Raw genomic sequence first — 27,618 nt, forward strand, 5'->3', positions numbered from 1 at the left:
AACTTCTTTGGGAAACAGAGGAAATCTGGGGTTCCCTGAGCAAAGAGGGAGCGCCCTGAGCAGGGGCTGAGGCTACCCCAAACCACCCCTTCCTGGGGCCTCATACAGGGGGAAGTGGGGGCTACAGACAGGATCTACTGAGAGGGTCATGAGTATTAAAAATCCAGAGGTAAGACCTCTCTCGAGATCAGAGAGAGAATGAAACAGGGAGATAGGGAAAGAGAAAGACACAGCAACAGAGACCAAAAGACAAAGACACGGAGAATTAGGCAGAGAAAACAAGCAGAAAGGCAAGAGACAGAAGACAGAGACAAACAGACATAGGAGAAGAGCAAAGACCAAGGGAGGCAGAGATAGACCAAGTGACAGAGGCACGGGAATAAAGAAGTAGGGACGGCGAGAGGATGTAATTTAGTAGCTCAAAGAACAAACTCTAGAGCCAAAGTTTGAGAAACATTAGGAAGACAGAGACAGAAGATACAAAATAGGTGTTTTTTAATTGAACATTTTTATAAAAAGGAGTGGGAATATGAAGGGGACCATGGGCTAAGCCCGGGCCCGCGGCGTCTGTAGGAAGGGTACTCTTCCTCCCCGTCTGTCCCATCTACCATCCTCTCCTCCGGGTCCAGCATCCCTGTGCGCATGCGCGAAAGCAGGAGGGACGGTGTGTGCAGCAAGGACTCCGCGTGCGCAGGCGCGGAGTGGGCGGTCCAGGGCTGCTGGGACTCAGGCCCGGGGCCTGGCGGGCGTGCAGTGGTGCGGCTCGTGCGAGGGTGCGAATCCTGGGCGGCAGATGCAGCGGAACGAGCCATCCGTGTTGACGCAGCGCGCGTTGACGCAGAGCTGGGCGGCCGCCTCGGCCTCGTCACACTCGTTGATGTCTGAGGAGGGGGGGCATACCAGGAGCGCTGTTCAGAGGTGGGGACCCAGGAGCCCACGTCCCTGGCCCCTGAGGCTCCTGGTGCAGAGGGGTGTGGATGCTCCTGTTGGAGTGGAATCCAGCCACTACCACCTGTTGGCTGTGTGAGCCTGGGCAGGTAACTTAACCTCTCTGTGCCTCAGCTTTGTGTTCTGTGAGATGAGTGTGGTAGCCCCTAGGACACTATGTTTTTGTTAGAAAAACAATACTAATGATGATATCAACAACAATAAGTGCTTACTCTGTGCCGGACATTGTTTTAAGTATATTACATGTATTAACTTTATCCTCTCAATAACCCTGTGAGGTAGGTACTGTGCAAACTGAGGCCTAGCGTGAGGAAGCCCCTTACCCCATGTCACACTAAAAGCCCACACTCTTCCCAGGGGGTTCGCAGGCCAGCTCACAAAGACCCCGAGTGCCCAGCCCCCTGCCATTTCTTGGCTGTGAGACTTTGAGGAACTCAGTTCTCTTCTCTGAGCTTTACACATAGGCCTCACTGTCATTGTAAATCGATGTTCACGACTCTGTGAAATGGGTTCTACGACTATACTCGTTTTTCAGGTAAGAAAAACTGAGCGAGGGACAGTGACCTGTCCGGGGTCACACAGCAAGCTGCTGGACTGAGCCTGAGGCCTGTCCAGCTCCCCCAGAGCCCCTGATTGTAACCACTCTGCTTTACCACTGTCTGAACTAGGCAGCCATAATTCCTATTCGATGGGAAGACTGAAAGCTCTTCAAAGAGGTGAAGCAAACTGCCCGAGGTAGCCCTGGGAGTTCTTAGAAATCACGCCTGCAGGATCCTATCCTTCCATCTGCTTCACGCTCAGCCCCAGTGCTGTGGTCGAGCTCCACTTTCCTCCCAGCCTGACCTGTCCTTCAGGCAAGCCCCATCCCTGAGCAAAAATTACTTTCTGCTCGCCACCGGGGCTGGCCGGTCTCCTTGACGTCCCTGATTACCTACCCCTAGTAAAGGCTTCCACCCTCTCTTGTACCCCACCTCCATGCTGGCCCCGGCCCACCCCTCACCGACGCAGGCCATGCGGGTCATGTCCAGGCGGTAGCCGTCGAAGCAGTCGCAGGTGAAGCCCTCGGGGACACGCACACATCGGCCGTGGGCGCAGCCGTCCAGGATCCCGCACTCCTCCGCCTCCAGCCCTTCGTAGGGCCCAGCCTGGGCGCCTGCGGAGAGTGCGGGGACTCCGGGGTTCGGGTGGGGCCGCGCCCCAGGTTCGGTGGGTTCCCTTCTAAAACTGCCCATCCCGCTCCAGGACTCTGGGGGGCGCTGTGAGGCCAGGATGTTTACGTCACTCTGCTCCCTCTAGCTTTCCTTCTGTCCTCATCGCTTTCTAGGTAGGTCTACAGGGATGTCTCTGTGCCTCTTCATCCCTGCTCTCTGTCGCTCTCTCCGACAATATCTCCGTTTTCCCATCTCTCTGAGCCTGTCTCTCCCGCGGCTTCTCTTCATTTCTGTCTCTGTCTCTCCTCCTCCCCCTCCTTTCCTCCCTTCCCCATCTCCACCTCTCTGCACACCTGGCTTCTCATCTTTGTCCCATCACTCGGGCCGCAGTACTCACCAGCATAGCTTCCACCTTCAGGCGACTCCTCAGGCTCTGGGACGGAGCCACGGGTGTCGCGGGACCGATAGCGCCAGCGGGAGCCCGGGCCGGCAGCTGCAGGAGCCTCGGATTCACCGTAGGGGCCACCATCGTCCTCGAAGTCGGGCATGTCGAAGGGTGGCGTCCCGTAGGGGGCCTCCCGGCGCGCGAAGGGCCCAGGTGGCGGTGGGTAGGGGTCATAGGGTAGGACGGGTGGCAGGTACAACTCAGGCCCGTACGGAAGGCCCTGGTAAGGTGAACCTAGGTCTGGGCCATACTCGTAGGGGAGTCCAAAGCCACCTGGCCGCGGGGGTCCATATGAGGGGGGGCGCAGCACATTGCACAGGGCCTCAAAGTCATCTGCGAACAGGAGCCAAGCCTAACAATCAGCCCTTGCTTCCTCGGCACCCATCATTCACGTCCCCCCTCGGGGAAGAGAAGCCTGAAGGAGAGGGTGGGGAGGGCCGTGGGCTGAGGCATTAGAGGGGCTTCAAAGGAGGAGACTGGGATTGCAGGCTTGGGGTCAGGGGTTCTGGAGCCAGGATTGAAGGTCTGAGGACTGAGACGGGGATTCCAAGGCACTGGGATCAGGAGTACTGAGGACTGCAGCTAGAAATCAGGGTCCACGTGCTGGAATTTGGGGGCCCATGAGACCTGGGGCTAGGGGCCTACAAAAATGGGATGGAGGTGTTTTAGGGACCAGGACTGGGAAGTACCAGGGGCCTGACGGGTCAGGATGCATGGGAGGGGATCTGAAGCATGGGACCTGGAAGTCAGAGGAGCAAGGGCCTAGGATTGGCACTGGTTTCCCAAGGGCTGAGAATTGGGAGACTCAGGGCTTTTTAGAGCCAAGACATGGAGATCTCTGGAGCTGTGTGTTGGCTTCTTAGGCACCTGGATGTGGGTATCCAAGCCACTGGGACTTGGAGGTTTGCGAGCTATGACCAGAGTCTGTGAGCCAGGATGGCAGGATCTGAGCAACTGGTATTGGAGGTCTAAAGGTCCAGGATTTGGGGGAGGGGTCTCATGGGCTGTCTTGGGCTTCTAGAGGCCAGGAGTTGAAGGTCTGAGAGATCAGACCTTAGGACCTTTTGGGCTTTTGGGACTGGAACTATGAGACCTGCTGAGTCAGGCCATGGGGTTTCTGTGGTTGAGGCTTGGAGGTCTTTGGGTTATGACTTGGGGTCTAAGATTTAGGAAAGCACTGGGACATAGGGGTCTGAGGGACCAAGTTTTGGGAGACCTTGGGGTCTACGACTAGGAGTCTGAGGACCTGGATTTGGATGGAGCCTGAGGGGCAGAGTCTCGGAGTGTGGCCCAGGCAGGTGGCAGTACCTGAGTCCTGTGCTGGGCAGAGGGCACAGTCCATGCCCCAGGCCTCGCCGTAGAGGCAGCAGCACTCTGTGTAGGTGGCCTGGCGATCCAGCCGAGGGCGACTGCACACGAGGTCAGCCCCCACTTCCTGCCAGCACACTCCCAGATTGTCGTCTGAGGGCAGAGACAGCATGCATCACGGCAGGAAGACACTCAAGCCCTCCCAAATGCTCGATCTCCTCCCTACTGGAGCAGCCCAGCCATCCTCTGCCTGTCACCACATCCGTCTCAGCAGCTGTGATCTGACTCCCAGAAGTCCTCTGAGGTAGCTCCAGATGAGTACGGGGCTCGGTCTGGCACAAGGCTATCGTATAGGAGGGCGATAGGGTCTGAGAGGAGGATGCTATCCAAGACTGGCCGCTGCAGGGCTTTGTGACCCCAGGGCAGTTGCTTTCCCTCTCTGAGCATTGTTGAATAAAGTCTCAGGATGTGGGAGGACGTTGTAGGAAAAGGAATTGGGAGGAGAAGAGACTTTGGGTCAGTGGGCAAAAAGAGAGAGAGGACCCAAAGAAATAAACACAAACACATCGAAAGAGTCAGAGACTCAAAGAAACACGGGAAAGCAAAGATGCAGAGAGAAACAGACCTAAAAGCAAAGACAGAGGCAGAGAGTGTCAGAAATTCAGAGAAAGGCCTAAAGACTGAAACCCACAGAGGGGTGCAAAGAGACAGAGACCCACAGGGAAATAATAGAAAGCACACTTTTAGCACTTAGTAAGACCAGGTCCCATTCTGTTCTTAAAAATAAAATTCCTCAGAGCTCCCTATAAAGTAGGGGCTATTGCCAATCCACCCACCCAATGTGCAGAAAGGAAGCTGGGGTCCAAGAGGCGATAAGGAACGTGCACGTGTACACAGGGCCAGTAAGTGGCAGGGAGGCTCCTCTACAACCTTCGCCTTTAACCAGGCCCGCTGGCCTCTTGTTCCGAGAGTCAAACACCGAGACCAGAAGCTAAATGGGGCGTGAGGGGGCGTGGCCCGGGTGAGGGCGGGAGGCTGAGCTGGGGTAATGAGGGGCTGGACTGCTTGGGCGAGACCGGGGCGGGGCTAACCGGCGGGGCGGGGCGGGGGAGGGGTTACCGAGGCTCTGGCTCTCGTTGGAGACGCAGCGGCGCCCCGAGCCGTCCAGCACAAGTGGGGGCTCGCACGTGCAATGATAAGAGCCTATGGTATTGACGCAGCGGCCGCCCTCACAGGCTGGCTCCTCGTCTGCGCATTCGTCGTTATCTAGGGAGGCATGGAGGAAGTGATCAAGAAGCAGCCCTCTCCCCTTTCCCATTTCCCCGGTGCATTGACGGCGGGATAGATGGAGTCTAGACTCCAGGAGGGACTTCCTGCTGGTGGTGGCCACATTCCAGAGAGGAGCTGGAGTGGCCAAGGATTGGGGAGAGTCCCAGGCGAGGGTGTGAGTGCCGGTGGAGGTGGGGTTCCTACCGATGCACTCCAGGCGCTGGGCGTGATAGTAGTAGCCATTGCTGCAATAACATGAGTAGCCTGGGGCCGTGTTCACGCACACGCCACTCTTGCACACCTGGTCTCGGAAGAGCTGGCACTCGTCCACGTCTGCGGGAAGGATGGTCAGAGGCACACCCCCCATCAAGAGAGACGGGGGTGGGGAGAGGGGGAGGAAGGCCAGGATGTGGGGTAGGCTGGATGGCGGGGGGGGGGGGGGGGCGGGGGGGAAGCTGCGGGGCATGATCAGGGAAGAGAAAGACAGAGATGGCAAGAGAGACCCAGAGGGAGAGATACAGAAGATAATGGTGGGAGGGGGAGAGACAGAGATAAAGAAAACCGAGATAGGGTGAGACAGAGCTGGGCCTGGGGGCTGAGGGTGGGCGGGCCTTACCTCTCCGAAGGCTCGGGTCTCCGCTGGGCGCCAGGTAGCCCCGGCCGTGGGGGCACAATGACTGGTATTCAGCTGCACACAGAGACAAGGCTGAGCCCAGACACCCGTGCCCCAGCCCCCACCTTGGGCCTGCCTGTGCCCACTTGCCTCAGTGCCCACCCTTCACTGCCCAAGTCTACAGCCCCTGTGCCTGTTTGTATCCACCTCTCAGACTCGCGCCCACCTGGCTGGCAGCTCACTCTTGCCCGTGCAATACCAGCACCTCAGTCCCTTGTCCAAATGTGTCCCTTTGTCCCAGTCCCACGTCCACCTATTGCTACCCAAACCTCCGCCCTGTGTCCACCCAGCGGCCCATGCCCACCTGTCTCGGTGCTTGGGCACTGCTGGATGCGGCAGCCGCTGCCCCAGCCCTCACCCACAGTGCAGCAGCACTCCTGCCACGTCACGTTCCGAGCCAGGATGTTGTCACATGCATCCGGAGCCGCCGTGTCGAAGTAGCACTCCCGGCGCCCGCTGCCCACAGGGCCCTGCCTAGGTGGGCTGGGCCGGCGGGACGGGGGTGGTGGGAGCCTGGCTGGCAGACTGGGGCTGGCGGGTACGTGGGGCTGCGGGCCCGGGAACGTGCCTGAGGAGACAGTGTGGGCTGAGCCTCCAGCCCCTATGTTATGGATGGAGAAACTGAGGCCCCCATGTGGCAGAACCGACTCCACACCTCTCAGCATCTGTCATCATCTCTCTCCCATTCTCACCTCCTCTTATTTCTGTACCTCTTGCCTCCCCATCTCACTCTCCCAAGCGTCCAGCCCATCATCCAGTTCAGGTAGGAGAAGAGGGGATTTCCCTGGCCTCCCGGAGGCCTCCCTGGGGCCTCACATCCAACGTGTCCCAATCTGGTCTCAGAATCTTCATACCCAAATCTAGACCTAGGCCTGGACACCTCTCCCTGACCCAGGCAGCCCCACAGCCCATCCACTTTGGCCTCTTGAGCCCCTCTCCCACCGGCCCTCTCCTCCCCTCCCATAGCCCTCGCCTTGGTCCAGCCCTGTCCTCTCTGCTCAGGTCCCAGCCCCACTCCAATCCACCTTCACATGGCAGCCAGAGGAAGTTCCAAAATCTGGTCATACCCCTCTCCCGCTCAAAACCTTTCCACGGTGCCAGAGTGCCCTCAAGAAGAGTCCAACCTCCTGACCGCGGTAATAAGTCAGTGTGGCCTGGCGCCTGACTCCTCCTGCAGGCTCGCTTCTCCCCACCCCTTCCCTTGCTCTGTAGAGCATGTCACCCTGAACTTATTGCAGTCCCTCAAACATGTCAGGTCCTCTCTTGCCTTGCCAGGCCTTTGCCCTTGCTGTATCCTCTGCCCAGAATGCCCTCCCTCATCCACTTCGCTTGGCTTCTTTCTACTCATCCTACTACTCTCAGTTCAGACATCCCCTCCTACAGGAAGCCCTCCCTAACTCTCCTTCAAGGCTGGGGCGGCACCTCCTCTGGATTCCCACCACGCCCTAGCCTTTCCCATCATAGGCTTGTTTGCTCTGGCCTGTGCCTCGTCCATCCCAGTCCTGATTCCTCTGGGTTGTTACCATCAGGTTATATTGCTATCTGCCCCCACTGGATTGGGAGGCCCTGGAAGACAGGGTGGTCTCTCCTGGTCACTACTGTGTCCTCAGGGCCCAGAAAAGGGCCTAAACTCAGTGAACGTCTGTTGAATGAAGGAATCTGGTAAAGTCAGAACCAGGATCTACTTCTCCTGACACTGAGTCCCACACCCAGGTTAACTCATGTGTTCTGAAGGCTTTTGTTGTTTAAAACAACAGCATCTAACTGACGGCAGCTGTCCACATCAGGAATGGTTAGATCCCATTATTCTTCTGTGGGGCCGGCAGCCGTCAGTTAAGTAGACATTGATCTCAGTCTCACCAGCAGACGTCCGAGGGGGAACACAGCGCCCAGTCATGGGGTCAAACTCCTCAGGGCTGTTGGGGCAGACACAGAGGAAGGAGCCTTCCACATTCTCACACAGGGCAGCTCCACACACACCCTGCAGCGTTTCACATTCATTCACATCTGTGAACAGGAGACAACAGGGAAGAGGGAGTCAATGGTTGTAAACTTCTGGAATTCCATAAGTCTAAAAGTCTGGGCTTTGAGTATGAGTATTTAATGGCCCAGATCCCATCATCTGCTTATCTTTTGGTGACAAACCCTGAATTTCCCTTGGGAGCCCTCTGCTCCTCCAACCTATGTTTTGAGCAGGCCAAGAAGATTGCTGCATTTCTCTGATTCAGAGACAGGCAGTGACCAAGCTGGGCCAATCAAAGCCAGTCCTGGGACTCGTTCTAGAAATATGGAGAAAGAGCCTCCCTCTGTAGCCAGGGATGTCAAGCTAAGGATGTCAACCAGAGGTGCTAGGGCCGCTTTTGTCATTGTGAAAAGAGACTCTGCCTGGAAATAAATGCATTAGAGGATAGCAGACCTGGGAGAACAGCTAGCCTTGTTACAGTTCCTGGATCCACGTATGCCTCAAGTTCAGATATTTCCCAGGACTTCAGTTTAATGCCCTTTAAACAAATGAAGCCTGTTGTGTTTGCATTTGTCAAAACTAAGTGAACGCATAATTAAGACTCATGCATTGCACTGTATGTAAATTGAACCTCAAATAAAAATATCTGTAAACGCAAATTGAACTCTGGTTAATGACATGCATTATGCACAGAAGAATTTAGGGGGAAGTATATCGAAGTTTGCCATTTAATTTTAAAATTCTATCCAAAAAATGTTGTGGATTCATGGAAAGATGTGTGAGGAAACAAGCATAACCAAGTGATAAGAATAGAATATAGATCATGGGTATGCTGATGTTTCATTCTACAGGGCTTTTAACTTTCTGTATGTTTAGAAAATTTCCTTGGGATTTCCCTGGCGGTCGGTGGGGTTTCCACAGTGCTTTCACTGCCGTGGCCCGGGTTCAGTCCCTGGTCGGGAACTAAGATCCCACAAGTTGCGGGGCACAGCAAAAAAAAAAAAAAAAAAGATTCCTCGTAAAATGTTGGGGAAAAAATAAAGGATGTTTATGTACACTTAAGATTAGTGCAGTTTTGGAACTTCCCCGGCAGTCCAGCGGTTAAGACTCTGCGCTTCCACCGCAGGGGACGCGGGTTTGATCCCTGGTCGGGAACTAAGATCCCATACGCCGCGCAGTGTGGCCAAAAAAAAAAAAAAAATAGTGCGCTTTGACTACTTTATGCATGCATTTTTAAAGCACGCCCCAAATAAAATCTGGATAAATAGGGGTTCCTGAGTGACATGAAGATGATCTTATATTCCAAGGTCTAAATTCCATACCCCTAAAGTTTACATGCATTCAGATCTATGGAGAGAAGCAGGGCTTGACAACCTCTTCCCCACCCTCTGGCCCCGCCCACCCCCTGGAGCCCCGTACCCACGCAGTGACGCCCGTCCCGCGCCCCCTCGTAGCCCTGGTCACAGAGGCACTGGAAGGAGCCAGGCAGGTTCTGGCACATGGCATGGTCCCCGCAGAAGGACCGGTTCCGGCATTCGTCCACATCTGCAACCACCAGACAGTCAGGCCATTGCTGGACCTTCTATCCCCTCCACATCTCACCCATTGCCCCAGGGACACCCACCCTGGCATCCGCCCCCTGGCGTGGGCTGGTAGCCAGGGTCACAGGCCGGTGTGCAGCGGTAGGAGCCAGGGGTATTCTCACAGCGCTGGGCTCCACAAATCCCTGGGCCATATTCCTGGCACTCATCCACGTCTGCAAAAGAGTAGGGAGGGGATGGGGGAAGGAGAGGGGAGTCACAGGCCTGGATTCACAGGTTCCTGGTGCTGCTTCCAGTTCCCATGACTGAGAAGTCTCTGAATCTGGTATTCTAGGAGTCTGAGCTTCTAAAAATCAACAAGCATTGATACCTCTTAAGGCCTCGTTACTATTCTCCAAATAGCCTAAACATGGTCCCGCCTCAGGGCCTTTGCACTTGCTGTTCCCTCTGTCAGGAACACTCTTCCCTCAGCTATCTGCATGGCTCCCTCCCTTGCTCACTCAAGGGTCTAGGTCAAGCCCTCCTAGCACCCCCACCCCTACTGCCCTGTCATCTCTGTCCATTTATCCTGCTTTACTTTCCTTCTTAAACTCCTTATATCCATGTAGTTATTGGTATGCTGACTGTCACCTCCCTAGAATGCAAACTCCACGTCGGCAGGGATTGTGCCTGTCTTGCTCCTCATTGTATCCCCAGGGTGTAGAGCAGTGCCTGATACACAGTAGGTGTCCCCAAATTGTGTGCTGAACGAATCGAGTTCATATTTACATACTTCTTGTCTGTCTCTCCCCCTAGAACGTCAACTCCACGAGGACAGGGATTCTGTTTTACTCATTGCCTGTTCTACTGCCAGTGTTGCACACAGGAGGTGCTTAATGAATTCTTGTGGAATTAATGAATGAGGTCCCATGAAACTAGGTTTCCACGAATCGGGGGTCTGGCAACCCAAGAGCCCAAGGCAGTCCGCAGTTATTTCATCTGTTCCACAAAATGCTGACCCCCACACACCATCCCCCCCCCCGCCCCCAAATCTGGGCTGCTTCTGGAAGCGAGGCTTGGCCTGTTTCCTGACAGGAGTGTCTTCCCCTATCCTCCTGCCTCCCCTCTACAAAAAAATATAAAGACACGCTGGTGGCTTGTTTCCACCACGATTAGGAGAGAGTTAAGTACAATGGTTGGGAGCCCTTTCCCTCCCCTCCCCCCAAATCCGTGAGGCTTGGAGCCGGCTTCTGCCACTCTTCGTGGGGGTGGGGCAGTGGTCTCACCGTCACAGGTGCCCTCAGGGCCTGCGTGGTAGCCAGGGTCGCAGTCGCGGACACAGCGGTAGGAGCCGGGGGAATTCTCACAACGCTGGGACCCGCACAAGGCCGGGCCCCGCTCCCGACATTCGTCCACGTCTGAGGAGGGGAGGCAGGGCAGTCAGATGGGAGAGGCAGGGAGGCAAAGGAAAAAAGGTGGAGGAGTCAAGGAGGGGAGAGTCAGAAGAGGGAGGCGAGAGTCGCAGGAAAGGGGAAGGGAGAAAGCAGCAGAGGAGAGGCAGAGGGGGGAGACAAATGGGGGAGACCAGGAGGCAGAGGGGAGAGGGACCAGGCAGAGGCGAGGCCTCTCACCGAGGCAGGAGGCGAGGTCTGGGCCAGCGCGGTGTCCTGGAGGACAGACGCACTCGAAAGAGCCGTCGGTGTTGGTACAGATGCCGCTCTGGCAGAGGTCCTCCTCGCTGCATTCGTCCACGTCTGCGGGACAGTGTCGGAAACCGCAGGCGAATCTCCTTCTTTGCTTAACATTCCAAGCCACGCCCCTCCACCGCCCTTTCCCCGCCCCTCCAGCTCCAAGACCTTAACGCCTTCCCCACCTGCCTTAGGCTCCTCCCTTTCCTGCAAGCCCCACCTCTCCGACGGGTTTGGCTCCATCCTTTCCATTCACTGCCCAACTTATCCAGACTCCGCCCTTTCCCCTTTTGTCCCCCAAGTCCGCCCCTCCCTTTCCCCACCCTTTCCCGATCCAGGCCCAGCCTGGGTACGGACCGAGGCAAGAGGCTCCGCGAGGTCCGGGCCGGTAACCGGGAGCACAAGTACAGGCAAAGGAGCCGTCGGTGTTGAGGCACTCGCCGTTGGGGAAGCAAAAGTCGCCCTCCAGGCACTCGTTCACGTCTAGGGTACCCAGAGATAGGGCTGCGGGGTTACCAGACCCGCCCCCGAGACCCAAGCCCCGCCTACAAAGGAGCAACCCTGTCCCCCAAGCCACACCCCGATGGCCGGTTTCTAAATTCCACCTGCAGTCCCTTAGTCCAGCTCCCACCTCCCCACCAGGCTTTACCCAAGGAAGCCAAGTCCCGCTCCCAGGCTGTCCAACCTTTTCCCCGCCAAGCCCACCTGCGCAGGGCCCGGGCCGACCAGGTGGTGCCCGGTAGCCTGGCGCGCAGGTGCAGCGGAAGGAGCCTTCAGTGTTAGTGCAGTGGCCATGGGGGCCGCAGGAGGCGCCCGAACGGCATTCATCCACATCTGTGGGAATGGGGATTTCAGAAGGGGTTCTGTCTAGGAACACACTGATGGATCCCCTTGGGGGAGAGGGGTCTGAAGAAGGTGATGGGAAGTGTTTGGGGTTGGATATGAGGTGAAGGCTCCATGGCAGAAGTGGGTAGGGGAGACTGGGGTTGGGGGTCCTTGAGTCTGGGTTTCTGGGAACTCCCTGTGCCAGGATCCTGGGGTCAGGTGAAGGGACTCTGGACTGAGACAGGGGTCAGACATTAATTAGGGTAAGGGGGTCAGGTATTATAAATAGGATAATTAGATGGCATTCTGGTGAGTCAGGGGCCAGAGTCTCTAGTCAGGGGTCAGGGTCCAGGATCTTGAACACAATCAGGCCCCAGGGCAGGTGCTCTGAGAAGGGGCGGGGGCAGTGAAAGAGGCAGGATCAAGCATCACACAGAGTCCCGGGCTGCAGTCAGGGTTGCGGTCAGTAGTTATGTTTAGGTCAAATGTCACAGTCAAGTTGAGGGTTCACTGGTCACAGAGTCAGAAGTCACACTCAGGGCCAAGGGTCGTGGTCCCCAAATCAGGAACTGCAGTCTGATCAGGGGTTCATAGTCTAGGTCAAGAATTGCAGTCAGGCTCTGGGGGTTGTGGTCCAGGTAAGGGGATTGAGATCCAGGTTAGAAGGTTGTAGGCCAGGTCAGGGGTCATGATCTGGGTCAGGAGGCATGATGCAGGTTCAAGGTCACACCCAGGGCCTGATCTCACCAGTACATCGGCCATGGTGCAGGTGGTGACCAGCAGGACAGGCCCTGCACTGGAAGGAGCCAGGTGAGTTCACACACTCCTGCCCAGGACATGCCAGGTGCTTCTCACACTCATCCACATCTGGGGAGCAGAGGAGAGGGTGGCTTTGGAGGAGTGGCCCAACGCCCCCCTCACCCATCCACACTCCTCCCTCCCTCCCCGGCCTCACCCTCGCACTCAGAGCCGGTAGCACTGGGTTGGAAGCCCGTGGGGCAGACGCACTGGAAGCTGCCTTCTGTGTTCTCACACCGGCCATAGGTGCAGGGCGGGGGGCTACGGGCACACTCATCCACATCTGGGGCACAGGAGACCAGTGGGGCTGAGGAAGGGGCCTGGACCCATTGCCATCACCACCCACCCCAACATTCTACCCTGGAGGAAGCGTCCTGGACTTTGTTCAGGCTGCTCCCTCCTCCCAGAAGGACAGACCCTTTTATTGTTGCCCCATTAATGGTCTCTCCAGCTGCCAGGATGCGGCTAAGGCACCACCTCCTGCGTGTTGCCTTCCCTGACTCAGAGTTGTCCCTGCCTCAGGGTTCCCACAAGCACGAGGGTATCATCCAAAAAACAAGGAGGAATGGAGAGCACCCTCATATGTGGAGAAAGGGGAGAAGATGCTGGAGCCAGCCCCTCCCCAGCCCCTCAACACTCCCAGGCCTCTGTCCCTGTCCTCCTTCACTGAGCCTCATCACTCTGCCTCTCTGTCTCCCAAACCTGTCTCCAGTCCCTACAGCAGATGGAGGTGAAGTGGCTTTGGGCTCAGCGCCCTCACCTTGGCAGGGGGCCCCCGGCCCATGGGAGCGGAAGCCAGCAGGGCAGGCACAGTGAAAGGAGCCTGCTGTGTTGTCACAACGGCCTGGCCCACAGGGTGGTGGCTCCTGGGCACACTCATCCACATCCTCTTCACACGCTGAGCCCCGGAAGCCAGCCGGGCACACACAGTGGAAAGAGCCGGGCAGGTTCTCACAGAGCCCTCGGCCGCACAGGCCTGGGCTCTGGATGCATTCATCCACATCTGCTCAGAGCAAGGGGCCAGGTCATACCTCCTCTAGGCCCCTTCTGCCCGCCCCCCCCCCATGCTCTATTCTACCTCCCTGACCTCCATCGCTCTGACCTTCCACCCTCCATCATTCTGCCACCTTATCCGTCATCATGCTAACTCTATCCTCCATCCCTCTACTTCCTCAGTCCCTGTTAAGCTGCTTGTCTGCTTCCTAGAACTCTGTCTTTCTAGTCCGTATCAGTGGGCCTCCTTAAACTCTGTCCTCCATAACTCTACCCCTTCCCCCATTAATGACATCTTCATCCCCCATCCCTCTGCTTCTCCATCCTCCATGACTCAGCCTTTCTGTTTTCCAACACTTGGCCTCTCCATCCCCAACAGGCTGCATGTCTGGTTCTCAGAGCCTGGCCTCTTTCTCCCATCAATGAGCCTCCCTCTGCCTCATTGCTCGGTGTCTCCATCCCTCACCACTGCCGCTCTACCCTTCCCCCTACATGCCCAATCCCTCACCCTGGCAGCTGGCTCCGTGGGGCGCAGCCTGGTACCCAGCGGGGCACACGCACAGGAAGCTGCCTGGCGTGTTCTCGCAGCGCCCACGGTCACAGGGTGGCGGCACGCGGTGGCACTCGTCCACGTCTGCGGGCACAAACCGCGTGGCTGGGACTGAGGCAGACACTCCGCCTCCTCGCCTCCCCCAGAAGGCCTGGGGAGGCGGGGAGGCGGCGAAGGCAGGGGCGGAGTCAAGCTTCGGCCACGGCCAGGCCGAGGCAGGAGCCAGGGGCGGTAGAGGGGCTCGGAGGGGCTCGGTTTAAGGCTGAGGCGGAGCTTCAGCGGGGAGGACAGGACAAGAGTTGGGGACCCAGCTTGGGCAGAGGCAGAGAGGAGGACCGTGAGGGGGGCAATTTGGGGAGGGCAGGGCCTGGGGAGGGCAAGGGCGGGAAGAACAGCTTTGGGGACCGAACAAAGGGAAGGCAGGAGCGGGGGAAGGGGTGGTTCGGGGACGGGGCACTGGTGTGGCAGGGTGGAAAATCAGGAGTCATGGTGAGTAGATAGGTTGCAGCAGTTGTGGGACAGGGGAGGGGCCTTGGAGAGGGCAGGAGCTAGTCTGGAATAATGAAGGGGCGGGGCCAAGGGAGGGGCGGAGCCGGGACCCAGTCAAGGAGAGGGGCGGGACAGTAGTACGGCAGGGACTGGCCCCGACGGGAAGGGCCGGCTGGGCCGGAAAGAGGCAGTGGTAGGGCCGAAGTGAGAGCAGGAGCTGGTTTGGAGACGGGGCCAGGGGCCAGGGGCCAGGCCAAGGCAGTAGTTGGGCTGAAGGGGCGTGGGGAAGAGTGCGAGGGCGGGAACTGCTCCAGAGGGAGAGCTGGAGCGAGACCCCAGCTGGGGCGGGGCCTGGATTTCTCACCCAGACACTCCGCACCCCGCGGGCCAGCTCGGAAGCCCGGCCCGCACACGCAACGGAAGCTGCCTGGCGTGTTTTCGCAGCGCCCGGGAGCACAAGGCGTGGGAATGCGGCGACATTCGTCCACGTCTGAGGGTACGGAGGTTTCTGGTCAGGAGGTGACAGGGTAGAGCCGCCCGCCCCGCCTCCGTCCTCCCCCTCGGCCTGGCTCACCAATGCAGCGCATGCCCTGCGGGCTGAGCCGGAAACCGGAGTCGCACGCGCAGGTGTAGCCACTGGGCCGGGGAATGCAGCGTCCCGGGCCGCAGACCTGGGGATTACGTTGACACTCGCCTGCAGAGGGACCTGCGGGGGTCCAGTGAGCCAGGGTTCCCCCATCTATCAATCTTCTGTCCCTTTCATCCCAGTACAATTCCCTCAGATCCTCTGCCTAAAACATCCTCCCGGATGTCCCTCCTCAAGCCCAGTCTTCCCCCTCTGATGTCGCTCTCCTTTATCATGGGACATTCTCATCAGATCCTCTGCCTGAATCCTCCCATAATGCCACTCCAAAGTCTTCATTTTTTAATAACTTGCTCCCCAGTCTTCTGCCTGAGATATGTTCTTAGTGTCCTCCGTGAAAAATAATTATTTGTCTCACGTTAACTGAGCACTTACTATGTGCCAGATACTTCAGAGGCAGCTTGCTGAAGAAACTGAGCCTCAGGGAGGTTAAATTGACCTTCCCAATTGACAGAGAACTTGCACCCAGGCTTGCCTGACTCCAGCTCCTGATGTAACCACCACCCCACCCTTCAAACCTTTATCTTTCCCCACCCATTCCTTAACTCCTCTGGCTGTCACATCCTTATCTGTTCTACTGTAGAATCTTCACTTTGGAGCCCCCCACCCCCACCCCGACCTCCTGCCTGTAATACCGCCATCAATGCCGCTGATTCCCTCTACCGCACCTGATTCAGGGATCTCCGGACCAGTCCAGGCAGGGATGCTGGGCAGGGGGAGCTCAGGGCCCGGACGGGGCTCTGGCCTCGGTTCTAGCCGTGACTCAGGCCGGGGTTCTGGGCGGTGAGTGGGCAGAAAGCCTGGTAAAGAAGGGCTGTCAACAGTGGAGACCTGGGTTTGGGTGTCCCCACTCATCTCCCCTTGGAGACAACACTCCCTCCTCCAGAAACCAGCTCACCTGTGCGTGGCCGGGAGGTGGAGGATGGGGCACGGGGCTGGCTGAGGGACACTCGGGGTGGTTCCTGGCCCAGGGGTCTGGTGTTGTAGCGGAGGTCAGAGGCCGAGTAATGGTAGCCAGGGCCAGCTGGGCAGATCTCCCGAAAACCCTCTGGACACAGGAAAGGGAAGAAGATGGGCAGAGAGAGGGCAAGAGAGTAGGGGGGAATGAGAGGGAAGGGGGGTGAAGGAGAGAGAAAAGGGGGGCGCCTAGGGTCTGGCCTTGACCGTGGGTAGGGCTTAGCCTGGGAGTGTGTTAGGGGTTTGCGTTGTATGCTGAAATGGGGTCTAAGATGACTGGGGGGACCTGGGGTCTGAGAGCATCTGGGGGGAGTGTAGTCTAAGGGAATTAGACCCAGGGATGTTCTGGCATGAGGGTAGGGTGGACATGGGAGCAGCTTCAGGCCCCAGTGGCCAAAGAATGGGACATCTCAGAGGCTAAAGGTGGGACCAAGGATGCTTTTCCCTCTTTGGGATGATGGCAGGGACCGGAGTTGAGGGCAGGGTCTGGTTTGGTGTCTACAGGGAGGTTGAAGGCCAGGAAACAGTCAGGTCCATTGTGGGGTCTGGTTTTATGAAGAAGCAAGATTGCCTGGGAGGTGTCTCCGGGAGGGGCGTGTCTGGGGCGGGGCCCAAGGCGGAACCTAGGTTGAAGGCAGTGTCTCAGAAGCTGGGGAGGTGGCCAGAGCCTGGGAACAAGGTTGGGTAGGCAGCCTATCTCAAGGGCTAGGGGAGGTCGAGGCTGGGGGTGACGCTCGGCAGACACAGCCTAACTTCAAGGTCATGTGCAAGCCAGGGTGGCGTCCAGTCTGAAGATAAGCTGTCTCAGATGCCGGGTGCGCGGCCAAGGCTAGGGCCCAACCCGGTTGGAGGCGCTGGGGGCGGAGCCTAGAATGGGGGCTGTTTATGTCAAGTCTAGAGAAAGGCGGGCAGGAGGCGCTCACCTGAGCCAAAGGGTGGGCAGAGCTGGCAACCCCGGCCCCAGGCTTTGCCTACGCGGCTGCAGCAGCAGATCTGTTTGGTGATGTTGCGTAGAATGGGCAGCGAGCAGCCGCCGTCGCGGAGCACGCGGAAGCAGGGCCCCTTGGCCTCTGAGATCACGTGTTGGGCTGGGGGTGGGGGAGGAAATTCTTCAGGGCGGGGTTGGGAGTGTAGTGGGACTAGGGGATCTGGGAGGTAGAGGAATGGTCCCAGGGAGGGTTCGGTGGGTGTGAGGGGCCTTTGGGAAAGCTCTGAGAGAGTCTGAGGAAGAGCTGAGGGGTCTGGGAGGTCTGAAAATGGTTTGGGGCTTGAGGAGAGTCTGAGGGGTGAGTGAGAGAATCTGGGAAGCATCTCAGGACCTGAAGAAGGTCTGGTGGTCGAGAGAGAGAGGAGGAAATTTGGGGGCTTGAGAGGAGCTGATGAAAGTCTGGGGATCCTAATCCAAAAGGTTTGAGGGGTTCTTAGAGGAGCTGAAGAAGGTTCAGGGAGTCTGAGGGTGAATGAGAGATGAGACGTTCTGAGGGGGATCTAGGAGTGACTGGGTGAACCTGGGGTCTGGGAGCATCTGGGGGGAGTGTGGTCTAAGGGAATTAGACCCAGGGATCTGGGATAGACCCAGGGATACCCTCTGGCATACCCTCTGGCATGAGGGTAGGCTGGACATGGGACCAGCTTCAGGCCCCAGTGACTCACAGATGCAGCTGCTGCGGGACGAGTCAAGCAGAAAGCCGTCGGGGCACACGCAGGTGTATCCGCCATGCGTGTTCGCACACTCCCCGTGCTGGCAGCGCCCGCCAGTCTCGCACTCATCCACATCTGCGAGGGAAGGGGTGGTTCCAGTGGCGTCAGGGGCAAGCTCCCAGCCAGCCCCGTCCCAAGCTCCTCCCACGCCTGCCCCAGCTCACCTTCGCAGGACCCATTAACCCTTTCAAAGCCAGTTGGACACGGTCCATCTGGGACGCCCACTTGGTCGGAGTTACCTGTAGAGAGAGGAGAGGGTTGGGCCGGGGCGCGCGGAGCGAGATGGGGTGGGCGGGGACGAAAATGGGGTGGGAGGAACTAAAAGGTGTTGAGTGTGGTTTGAGTGCAAGGTCAGCCTTAGGTTGGCGATCTGCGTGAGTAGGCCTGTGGCACAAAGGCCGAGTGAGAACAGGGTAGCCAAAGTCAGAAAGTGGGGTGGGTGGTCCCAGACGGTATGGGTAGGTCTAGACTGGAAATGATCCCCACAACGGGTAGGCATGGCTAGAATTTGTGTAAGTGTATATCTATGGGCAGAGAACAGGAAGCAGCGGGGTTCTCACTCCTCCCCAGCTCCGAGCACCTCGGGGACATCCTGGGGCTTACCCAGGAGCTCCGAGCACGACTGACAGTCGTGAACGCCCCAGGCCAAGCCGGCCCCTCTGCAGCAGACTTCCTGCGTCCGGAGCCCGGGCAGCGGGGACGCACACTGTGGGGAAGTGTAGGGTGAGCGCGCCCCCGCGCGGTGGCACGCTCCGGGCCCCTCCCCACCGGCCTCCTCTCACTTCGCCTCCGCGCAGCTCCCGAAAGCAGTAACCGAAGCCCGAGGCGTCCGAGTAGCCGTCCTCGCGCGGCGCGCTCTGTGCCAGCACCGTGTAGGGCGCTGCCGCCTCCGCCCGAGCCGCCGCCTCCGCCCGCGCCACTGCCTCGGCGTCCGACTCCTCCCAAGGGCCGGACACACGCTCCACCTGGTGCACCACCACCGACGCCTCCTGCGGGTGCTCCACGTGGACACTCACCATAGACGCCACGCCTGGAGAGAGGCACGGGGTGGGGGGCAAAGTGGGAGTAGGAATGGGGGAAAGGGCGCGCTGGAGAAGGGTACTTAAGAGAAGGTAGGAAAGATGGGAGTCAAAGGAACGGCAAAGTGGTGGACAGAGGGGGCGGAGGGGACTCCGGCCGCACTTTCCTCACCATGCTCATCGTCACGGTGGTTGGCCAGTGGCATGGTGTACACAGAGCGGGTGAAGCCTGGCATGGCCGGGGCCGGGGGTCGGGCGCCCGATGAGTGCAACTGGCAGAACTTGCCAGCGAAGTCCGGGGGACAGAGGCAGCGGTCAGGCTTCACGCACACACCTCCGTTGTGACAGATCAAGGGACACAGGACTAGGGGGAGAGCGAGGACACTCAGGGCCGGCAACCCTCCTTGCATCGCCCCTGGGACTAGCGCACTCAAACGAGCTCAGTCCCTAACGTTGTAACTACACGCTCAAAGGTATCACTCAGTTCAAAGTCGTTCCGCCATGAGCTGTCTTGAGTCATCTCCCCCTTAACCCTGGCCACTTGCGTAGGCTGGGTCCAGTCGTACAGCCCTTGAAGGTATAGCTCCGCCCACTGGGTCCACTCGCCACGCCCTGCAGCTCCTTTTTCACTTTCATTTCACCCCGCCCTCCCTCTCGAGTCCCACTTTCTGGCCGAGTCCACGGCGTACCAGCCCCGCCCAGACAGCGTTGTACCCGCCCGTAGGCTCAGCCCCGCCCACTCTAGCTCTTGCCTTCGCATTTAGCACCGCCCATCTTTTACTGTTCAGCCCCTCAGACCCAGCGCTGGTCACTTCCATTGAGCAAACCCACATTTTGCCACTCCCTGGCACTACCCCTTGCTCGCAACTCCGTCTCCTTACCATTCTAGGCACGCTCACACCCCGTCCGGCAGAATCCACTACGTTCAAGCTCCGCCCACAGGCTGTGCGGTTCCCCCCCCTCCCCTTCTACGCACCCTGCCCACATCACCTTCTTCTACCCGAGGGATTGTAAACCCCGCCTATCAAGGCGTCTAACCTGCTGCCTTTAGCCCCACCCACCTTCCTTTCCTCAAGTTAATTTGCCCTGGCTCACTCGCTCACGCTCCTCTCACCCCACCTCCCGGCTATCTGGACGTCCTAGCCACCCCCCGCCCCCCGCGCTTTGTCTCCTCCCACCTCCCCTTGGCTCCGGCTCTCCAGTTCTAGCTCTGACTTCCCGCCTCCAGTAGCCCCGGGGCGGGGGCCAGCGGGAACGCGCCTGCTCTCCCCTAGGCGCGCCCTCGCTGGGCCTCAGGCCACCTCTGGGCGGGGCACTACCAGCTGTGCGGCGGGGTAAACAAAGAGGGGTGCGGCGGGGGCAGGGCGGCGGCTCCTCATTCCAGACCCTTGGGGAGCCCCGGGCCCGCTGAACCAAAGAAGGCCGGACGTATCTTGCGAGGGCACCCCCTCCCTTTCTCCCCAGGGGCTGCCGAGAACAGCTGGAGACAGCTGTGCGGAGGGCAGGAAGCGGGCAGGCGGCCGGGGCCGTCCAGGAAGGCGTGTCTGGGATTCTGAGCCACACACTGGAGACAGGAAAGCATAGAGGGAGCCCCCTCAATTTATAAGGGTAAAGAGACTGCACTCCTGGGAGGAGATCAGTTAGAAGGCAGCACTCGGGGGTTCAAAGACCACTGGAGGTTTCTGGAACAGAAAGGGAGCCTATCCCAGAGGAAACTGTGGCACCCTTCAACAGAAGGAATCCCTTAAGTCCTTTTGGGGAGAGTTACCTAAAAACAGGACTCTAGTGTCTTCTAGGGAATGGCCAATTTGAGGGTGCTGAGAACAAAGTTTAGATGGAGAAGTGGGATTCTTGGGAGTCCCCAGCCCAAGAGAGTCTCAATTGTCTGGGAAGACTGTAAGATACTGTGGAATGCCCCCTCCCCTCTCAGCTAAGGGATTAGGTACCCAAGTCTTTTTGATTAATGGCTGCTTGGGGGAAACACAGTATCTGTAGTCCTCTTGGGAGGATCACTGATCAAGACCAACTCTGGGTTTCTCTGAAGACAGACGGATCAGAAGTTCCTGGGGAGGGAGTCAGCTGGAAGGGAAGGACTTGGATAGACAGGAATAGGGGATCACTTGGAAATAGAAGGAAATAGGAACCTTTTGTGGGAAGAGAATTCGACTAGGGAGCAGAGTTATCACTGTATAGAATCTGTAATCCGGGGTTTCCCCTGGATGTGGGGAGGAATAGCTGAGGGACAAAACTAGAGTTCTCTGGTGAGGGGCACAGTCTGGGGAGATTACATCAGAAGAATGTGAGGGAATTTCACTGGAGGGGCTGGTCTCCGGAGTCTGTTGATAGCGGTGCAGAGGGGCTTAGGGCGTGAGGGCAGAGACTCTGGGCTCCCCTAGTTAGAGGAGTCAGGCCAGGACTCCAGGGTGCTCTAATAGGGGTCCTTAATTAAGTGGCAGGGCTAGGAGAGGCTTAACTAGGAATCAAGATTCCAAAATAGGAAAGGTCTCTGTTGGGGCGTTGCGGGTGGTAATCCAGTTAAGTCTGGGGGCATTGCCTAACCTCCAAAGACACTTGTCTGTCTTCTCTCATCCTGAATGTAGGCCCCCCCCCAGCACCCTGAGGGCCTCCACACCCAGGGCGGGCCGCTAGACGGGCACAGGCAACTCCATGTCCCACACCCTTGGAGGGATGAGGGGCTGAGGACATCCAGGTCCTCCCAAGGTCAGCCCCCTTCACAGACCCCTCCTTGTGCCTCCAGGGGCTTGGCACCCGCCTGGGCAAGGCTCCTGGCACAGGCCCGTTGAGGCTGGGCCGGGAGGGAGTGAAGGAAGGAGGGAAGAAGGGGAGGAGAGAGGGAGTGGCAGCGGGTGGGGGCTCAGGCGGGAGATGAGCTCACGCCGGCCAGGGCTGGGTTGGCTGGGAGCCAGGCTGGGCGAGTTCTCCGGCACCAGGGGCCCCCACTCCCCACTCCAGAGGGCCTCTGGGGCTGGGGGCAGGTAGGCCCAGACCCTGAGAGCCCACCCACCACCATACCCTGGGGCCAACAGATGCCCCCCCCCCACCAAGGGCTCTCCATCTCTAGGGGAGCCTGGTGCGCACACTCCTTCTGTCCCCTCTGCCCCCAGGGGGCGCCTTTTCCACTAGGCCTCCTGCCTGGATTGCTCTTCCACGTGCGACCCTTGCAACTCAGGGTCCTGCAGAGACTCTCCTTCTACGAACTCTTTCCCTCTCAGCTCTCAGGATCAACTTTCCACACCCCAATCCCCCTCCTCACAGGCACTCCCATCCTAGACTTTCCTAATCCGTCCCACCCAAAGAAGCAGAAAGTGGAAACCCCCCCATGGCCCTGGATTTCTCCCTTGGACTCTGGGAAACCCTTACTCACAGTCACAGAATTCGGACCCCTTTCCCCCAAGACCCCAAGCCCCTCAATTCTGGTATTCCCCACTTTGACTCAAAGGCACAGCAGTCAGCCCCCAATCCCCTCATATGGGACATCACAGGTCCCTGAGAACCCTCATTGCTTGCGAAATCAAGACCCTCAGGACCCAACCCCAAAAGCCAGGAATTTGAGGCTCTCTTCCTTAAATAAGCCAGGGATTCCCCGGCACTACTGCGTAAGGAATCTGGACTCCCGCGCCCTGGGGACTGTCTCCCCCATCCCCGGGAATCCTCCTCCACCCGGGGAAGCCCTCCCTCGGGACCACCACCCCGCACTCACAGGCGCGGAAGCCGGGGCCCCCCGGGGCCGCCCCGCCGGGCGCGCCGCTGTCCACGCTGGTGGCGTTGCGGGGCGCGCAGGTCGGGGTGCAGCGGGGGCCGGTGGGCCCATGGACGCAGCTCAGGCCGCACACGGCCGGGGTGAAGCGCACGCGGAGGCGCTCTCGGGGCCGACCCAGCCCGGGCTGCGGCCGGAGCAGCGCCAGCAGCACCAATAGCGACACCCAGAGCAGCCGCGCGCCGCCCGCCATGGCTGCAGCGCCGCGCTCCGCCGCGCCGCCGCCCCAGCCCGCCCGAGGGGCCCGGCCGCGCCCGCCCGCCCGCGGGGGAGGGCGGCCGCGCCCCCGCTCAGGCCCCCCCTCCCCACCACTCCCTCCCCGGCGGCCGCGCGGGGGCGCGTGGGGCCGGGCGCGCAGCCAGAGGCGCGCAGGCTGGGCGCTAGACTCGCAGGGGGGAGGGGGGCGCCCCCTCTGCCCCCGCCTCGCACCAACAAGTGAATGGGGCCCGCAGGGGAGCGACGGGGAAGGGAACAGGTGGGGGCGGGTCCGTTTCCCCCCCCAGACAGGGCTGAATCCATAAAGAGGAAAGAGTAGTGGGGGCCGCATTTGGGGAGGAGGCTAAAGGCTGTCTCTCTTAGTCACAGAGATAGGAGCTTCATCTGGGTAGGCGGCTGTCATGGCACATCTGGGCAGCCAGGTGGCACAGCTGGGGGAGAGAAGGGTCGGTGCACCTGGGCACATGAAGGAATTGGGGGTTTAGATGGTGGGCAGAACGCTGGAGGGGCACATTCGAGGACGCAGTCACATCTAACCAGGACCCTCACACCTGGTAGAAGTCAGAATGGATTAGGGGAAACGGTGGATTGAAACTGTGGGCGGGGGTCTTCACATCTGGCCGCAGGCCCACATCTGGAAGACTTTAGGGAGGAGGGGACACATCTGGGCTGAAGGCCACAGCAGGAGGGGGACTTCTGAGGGTGGTTGAGACTAGGGGGTGTGCTAGCCCCGGGGCCGAGAGCCGGAGCGGGAAGGCAGGAGGACGGTCGGGAAAGTAGTGGGAGGCCTTTGGCCCCTAGCCGCCCCGCAGTTTTGGGCATTCGGTAACCAGGCAGGCGCCAACCCGCACAATCGCTTTTGTTGTCTGGGCAAGTTCGGCCGCTTTCTCTGCCGGGAGAGCGCCCCCCTCTTCGGCCGGCAGTGGGGAGCCCGGACGCTTGGTTTCCCGGCCCCACCCCCGCGGGTCAGCGCCTCTGGCCAGCGTCTGGTCCTGTCCCGGACTCACCTCTCGCTGCCGGACGCCGGGGTCCCTAGAGGGGGCTGCGTCCTGGGGAGGGGTGCTGAGCTACAATGGGGGGCGGCTAGGCGGCGGCTGGACCGTGGGAACCAGACGGCTTTATCTGGCCCGGAACCCCCCGCCCCCCGGCGGAGGAAGGGCGGATGTTCTTACCCCGGGACTGGCCGGCAGGGGCTCGCTGTGGGGGCCTCCTTCTCAGCAATGCCCGGGCCCCCGGCCCGCGGGGCCGCCGTCGCCTCAGCAGAGCTCGGGCTTCCTGCAGCCTGGGTGGGATGGTGCAGAGAAGGAGCTGTCACCGCGGTTTGGCTGACCCCCCCCCCCCTCCCCGCGACTGGAAGAGACCTCCCACACCAGGAGGTCTCCCAGTGGAGGCTCTGCGACCCTCCCCCCATCTCTTTATGGGGACCAGGCCTTGAGCGTTCGTTGGAGGCTTGGAAGAAACAAAGTCAGTGGGAGAAACAGAGATGAGGAAGGGAGAGAGAGAAGAGAGACACAGAGGCAAAGAGACAGGTAACTATGGGAGAAAGAGACAGACGGAAATAACAAATAGAGAGAGAGGAACATGGAGACAGAGACAGAGAGACAGAAACTGAAAGACCCAGAGACAGCGATTGGCGAGAAAAGGAGAAACAGAAACAGAGACACAAGTTGATAGAAAGAGAGAGCAAGGGAGAGGAGACCCAGGGAGCAGAGAGAAAGATGTGCCAGAAATGGTGGCAGAGTTGGGAGCACCTAGAAGGGGCGGGTTGCACACTCACGTCAGTGGCTGCCAGTTAAGGGACACCTGTTTCTTCCTCACGCTGAGGCTGGGGCTTGACAGCTCTGGGGGCACTGGAGTCAGGCACCACTGAGGACCTGCACACTTTTTGGGCCGGCAGCTCTGGACCCTGCAGGAGGCTTCAGAGACAGCCAGGGACTAAGTGGAAAAGGAGGCACAACTGAGTTCCTCTTTCATCCAGCTCTGCAGCTGGGATGAGGGGTGAGGACCACCTGTCCCCTCCTACCTATACCTCGCCTACAAGAACCCACCTCTGAAGCAGCGGCTCCTCCTGGGCGATCGGCCTGGGCAGCAGCGACAAGCAGCAACACTATAGATAGAGGGATGGAAGTCACTCAGGCCCCTAGCACTGTAGAACTCCCCAAAGGAAGGCAATGAGGGATAGGGGAGGGAGAGCCAAGATGAGGTTTGAGGGCGCTCGAGATTGATGTGTGACCAATCTGAGGCACTGTGCTCGATGCCTCAGTTTCCCCATCTGTACAATAGGAGGCAAACTGGTTTAGGCTCTCCAGGGATAAAGGTCACAGCAACCTCACGTTTATTTTTCTTCTGAAGTGTTTGAGGTAAGGTATTATTGGAAAAGACATTTAAAAGTCTTTTAAAAATTATTTTAAAAAAAGAAGAAGACTTAAAGAGGATTTCTAAGCGCACTTCCAAGCCCGATCTGGGAATCTAGAACCCCGCCCTCCCCGCACTTCCCTGTCCTGGACTCAGCCGTCATCCCGCGATTGGCCGGCAGATGGCGCCACTCCACAGGCCTCAACGGCTGGGGAGGGCGGTCCTCCTTTGACTATGGGTCCAGCAGGGTGCAGAGGTGGAGGGGGATACAGGAGCCACAGCCCAGTACTGGGAATCCCGAGGCCTGAGTTCTAGCCCCTTCCTGCCCTTCCACGTTGTGTGTCCTGCAGCCAGAGTCTCCTGGTCTATGGGTCTCAGTTTCCCGCCTGACCAGGAGGAAGGAGTCGTTCTTGGAGGAATCTCCGCGCCGGGAGGGTCTCAGATTCTGGCTGGCGGAGCCCTCAGCTTGGGCGCAAGTGCGTCGCAACCAAGGGGCCCCCCAGACAAATCCATTATCCCCAGGCTAAGGGGGACGAGGGACGAGGCCGCGCGCGCCGGCCTGGAGAGAGGGGCAGCAGGGGGATGCTGCGAAGGGGACGTCGGGCGTATGGACTCTTTTTAGATGTGTGGGGCCCAGTAGGGGAGGAGGCCGCCCGGGTGGGAGCCTTCCGGACCCCCCGATCCTGCAGTCATCCCTCCCGCCTTTTCTCCGGGTTAACCCCTTCCCAGCCCCGCCCCCGGCGCGGCTCGGGTTACTAAACGCATTCGCAGAGACGGAGGCGGGAGCTGAGCCCGGGGCCTTTGTAACGGAGCGCTGGGCCGCAGGGCGGGGGTGGGGGTGGGGGGGTACTGGGCAGACTGTTTCCTTCGATCTCGTCACCCGTAGACAGGAAGAGTGGCTATAACCCCCTAAATCTATAGGAAATTCTGGATTTCTTGCCGCGAAATCACTGGTTCCCCATTCAAGCCTGGAATCCGCTAATTCTAGGAAACTAAAGCACCCCCCCAACCCTCATGAAATCTGAGGGCCCCCCATCTCCGCACAAATTTCCACAAGCCCCTCCACCATCAACCCAAAACTCCACGTCTTCCTCATTCATTAGGAAAAGGTCTCTTAATTAGTTCAGGCCTCCCCGCCCCCCAGAAAACCAGGACATGTCAACTCCCCCTTAAAGTGCCCTGATAACCTCCCACACTCTTCCTCCTTAAGCACCCAGTTAGTTTGGGGGACCCCATCCCAGCTCGGCCCCACCCATCTATCATCTTAGGAGAACTCAAAGCCCCATCCCCGTATAAACTGGGACCCTTCTCCAAATAAACTCTAGAATTCCCTGGAGCCATATCCGTCTCTACCACACGGGAGGGGAATCCCTCCCCTCAAAATCTCAGTACACTTCGGATTCCAACCCCTACAAAGTAGAGGGCCCTAATAAATTCAAGAGCTCTGGTTCTTCATCCTTATCACGAAGCAGTGGGTTCACATTCCCCTAAATCCGAAAGTCCTGGTCTTCCTAGACCTCCAGACTTATTGGGTAGAGGCGGCACAAGGACGAGGGGGCCGCAGCGGGGCTTACCCGGCCGGGCGGCCCGGGATTACCGCAACCTCGACGGCCTGGCTGGGGCTGGGGCCGGCGGCGTGGGCGGCGGAGGCGGCGGCTGCAAGGAGAGACAGCAGCAGCACCAGCAGGAGGGGGCGGCGGCCGCTGGGGCCAGGCAGCCGCATCGTGTCCGGCGTGGAGTCGCGCTCCAGGCGGCCAGTCTGTCCAGCGGGTCAGTCTTGGCGCGGCCCCGCCTCCCGCCCCCGCCCGAGGCCGACTCACTTTCTCCACAGTCCCAGTCTCAGGCTGCGAACTTCCCTCCAATCAGAGCCCGGTTCCGCCAGGGGGCGCTGCCCGCGCGACCAATCAGGAGGCGAGAGGGGAGGGGTTAAATAGACAGGTGCCTGGCATGGGGCTCGGGGATCAGGAATTTTCAGTGCTGTCGTGGGTACTGGCTCAGTGAACCCCGTTATAAAGGAGAGGCCTCAAGTGTGGAGTTGCTGGGACTCCTCCCAGTCGACGCGCAGGCGGTGGGCAGATTCCCCTAAACTAGATTCCCACCGGAAGACCTCATCCCTCGGTTCACAGTCCTGGGAGAAGTCCATCAGAATTTGCTCCTCGACTGGCGTAAATTCTGGAAGACCCCACAGATGCCTACTTCTCACGTGAGAGACTTGGGATTCTGGGGGCAGAACGCCAATCCTAATCCTGCACTGAGCTCCAGGTCCGGCCCCTCTGAGAATCTCAGGCCCACTCTAGACCTTCCCAAAGGATTTGCCCCTTCTCAAAGC

The 27,618-nt window shown here is 59.1% G+C and overlaps 1 protein-coding gene across 7 annotated transcripts; it reads right to left on the reverse strand.

Annotated features, from left to right (window-relative positions):
• Positions 1-478: 478 nt before the first annotated feature.
• LTBP4 (latent transforming growth factor beta binding protein 4) lies at positions 479-27,027 on the reverse strand. Of its 7 annotated transcripts, none has more exons than XM_067720897.1 (33): positions 26,864-27,027; positions 24,983-25,041; positions 24,712-24,850; positions 24,107-24,216; positions 19,113-19,304; positions 18,704-18,951; positions 18,525-18,627; positions 18,086-18,160; positions 17,874-17,996; positions 17,144-17,308; positions 16,162-16,311; positions 15,932-16,063; positions 15,195-15,326; positions 14,985-15,110; positions 14,090-14,215; positions 13,349-13,591; positions 12,746-12,871; positions 12,538-12,657; positions 11,671-11,799; positions 11,323-11,448; positions 10,909-11,031; positions 10,564-10,695; positions 9,382-9,513; positions 9,177-9,302; positions 7,655-7,801; positions 6,099-6,362; positions 5,738-5,809; positions 5,326-5,454; positions 4,972-5,118; positions 3,853-4,005; positions 2,497-2,877; positions 1,949-2,101; positions 479-881 (listed from the first exon to the last, which is right to left on the reverse strand). In XM_067720897.1, exons 1-33 carry the CDS (start codon positions 27,010-27,012, stop codon positions 727-729), a joined length of 4,887 nt encoding a protein of 1,628 aa, XP_067576998.1. In that variant the 5' UTR covers positions 27,013-27,027; the 3' UTR covers positions 479-726. The 7 variants fall into 7 exon arrangements, with proteins under 7 accessions (XP_067576998.1, XP_067576997.1, XP_067577000.1 ...); XM_067720896.1 differs by having other exon boundaries at positions 6,099-6,395; XM_067720899.1 differs by lacking the exon at positions 9,177-9,302 and having other exon boundaries at positions 6,099-6,395.
• Positions 27,028-27,618: the final 591 nt, after the last annotated feature.

This window comes from Pseudorca crassidens, chromosome 20 (assembly GCF_039906515.1).
Source record: "Pseudorca crassidens isolate mPseCra1 chromosome 20, mPseCra1.hap1, whole genome shotgun sequence".
NCBI lineage: Eukaryota > Metazoa > Chordata > Mammalia > Artiodactyla > Delphinidae > Pseudorca > Pseudorca crassidens.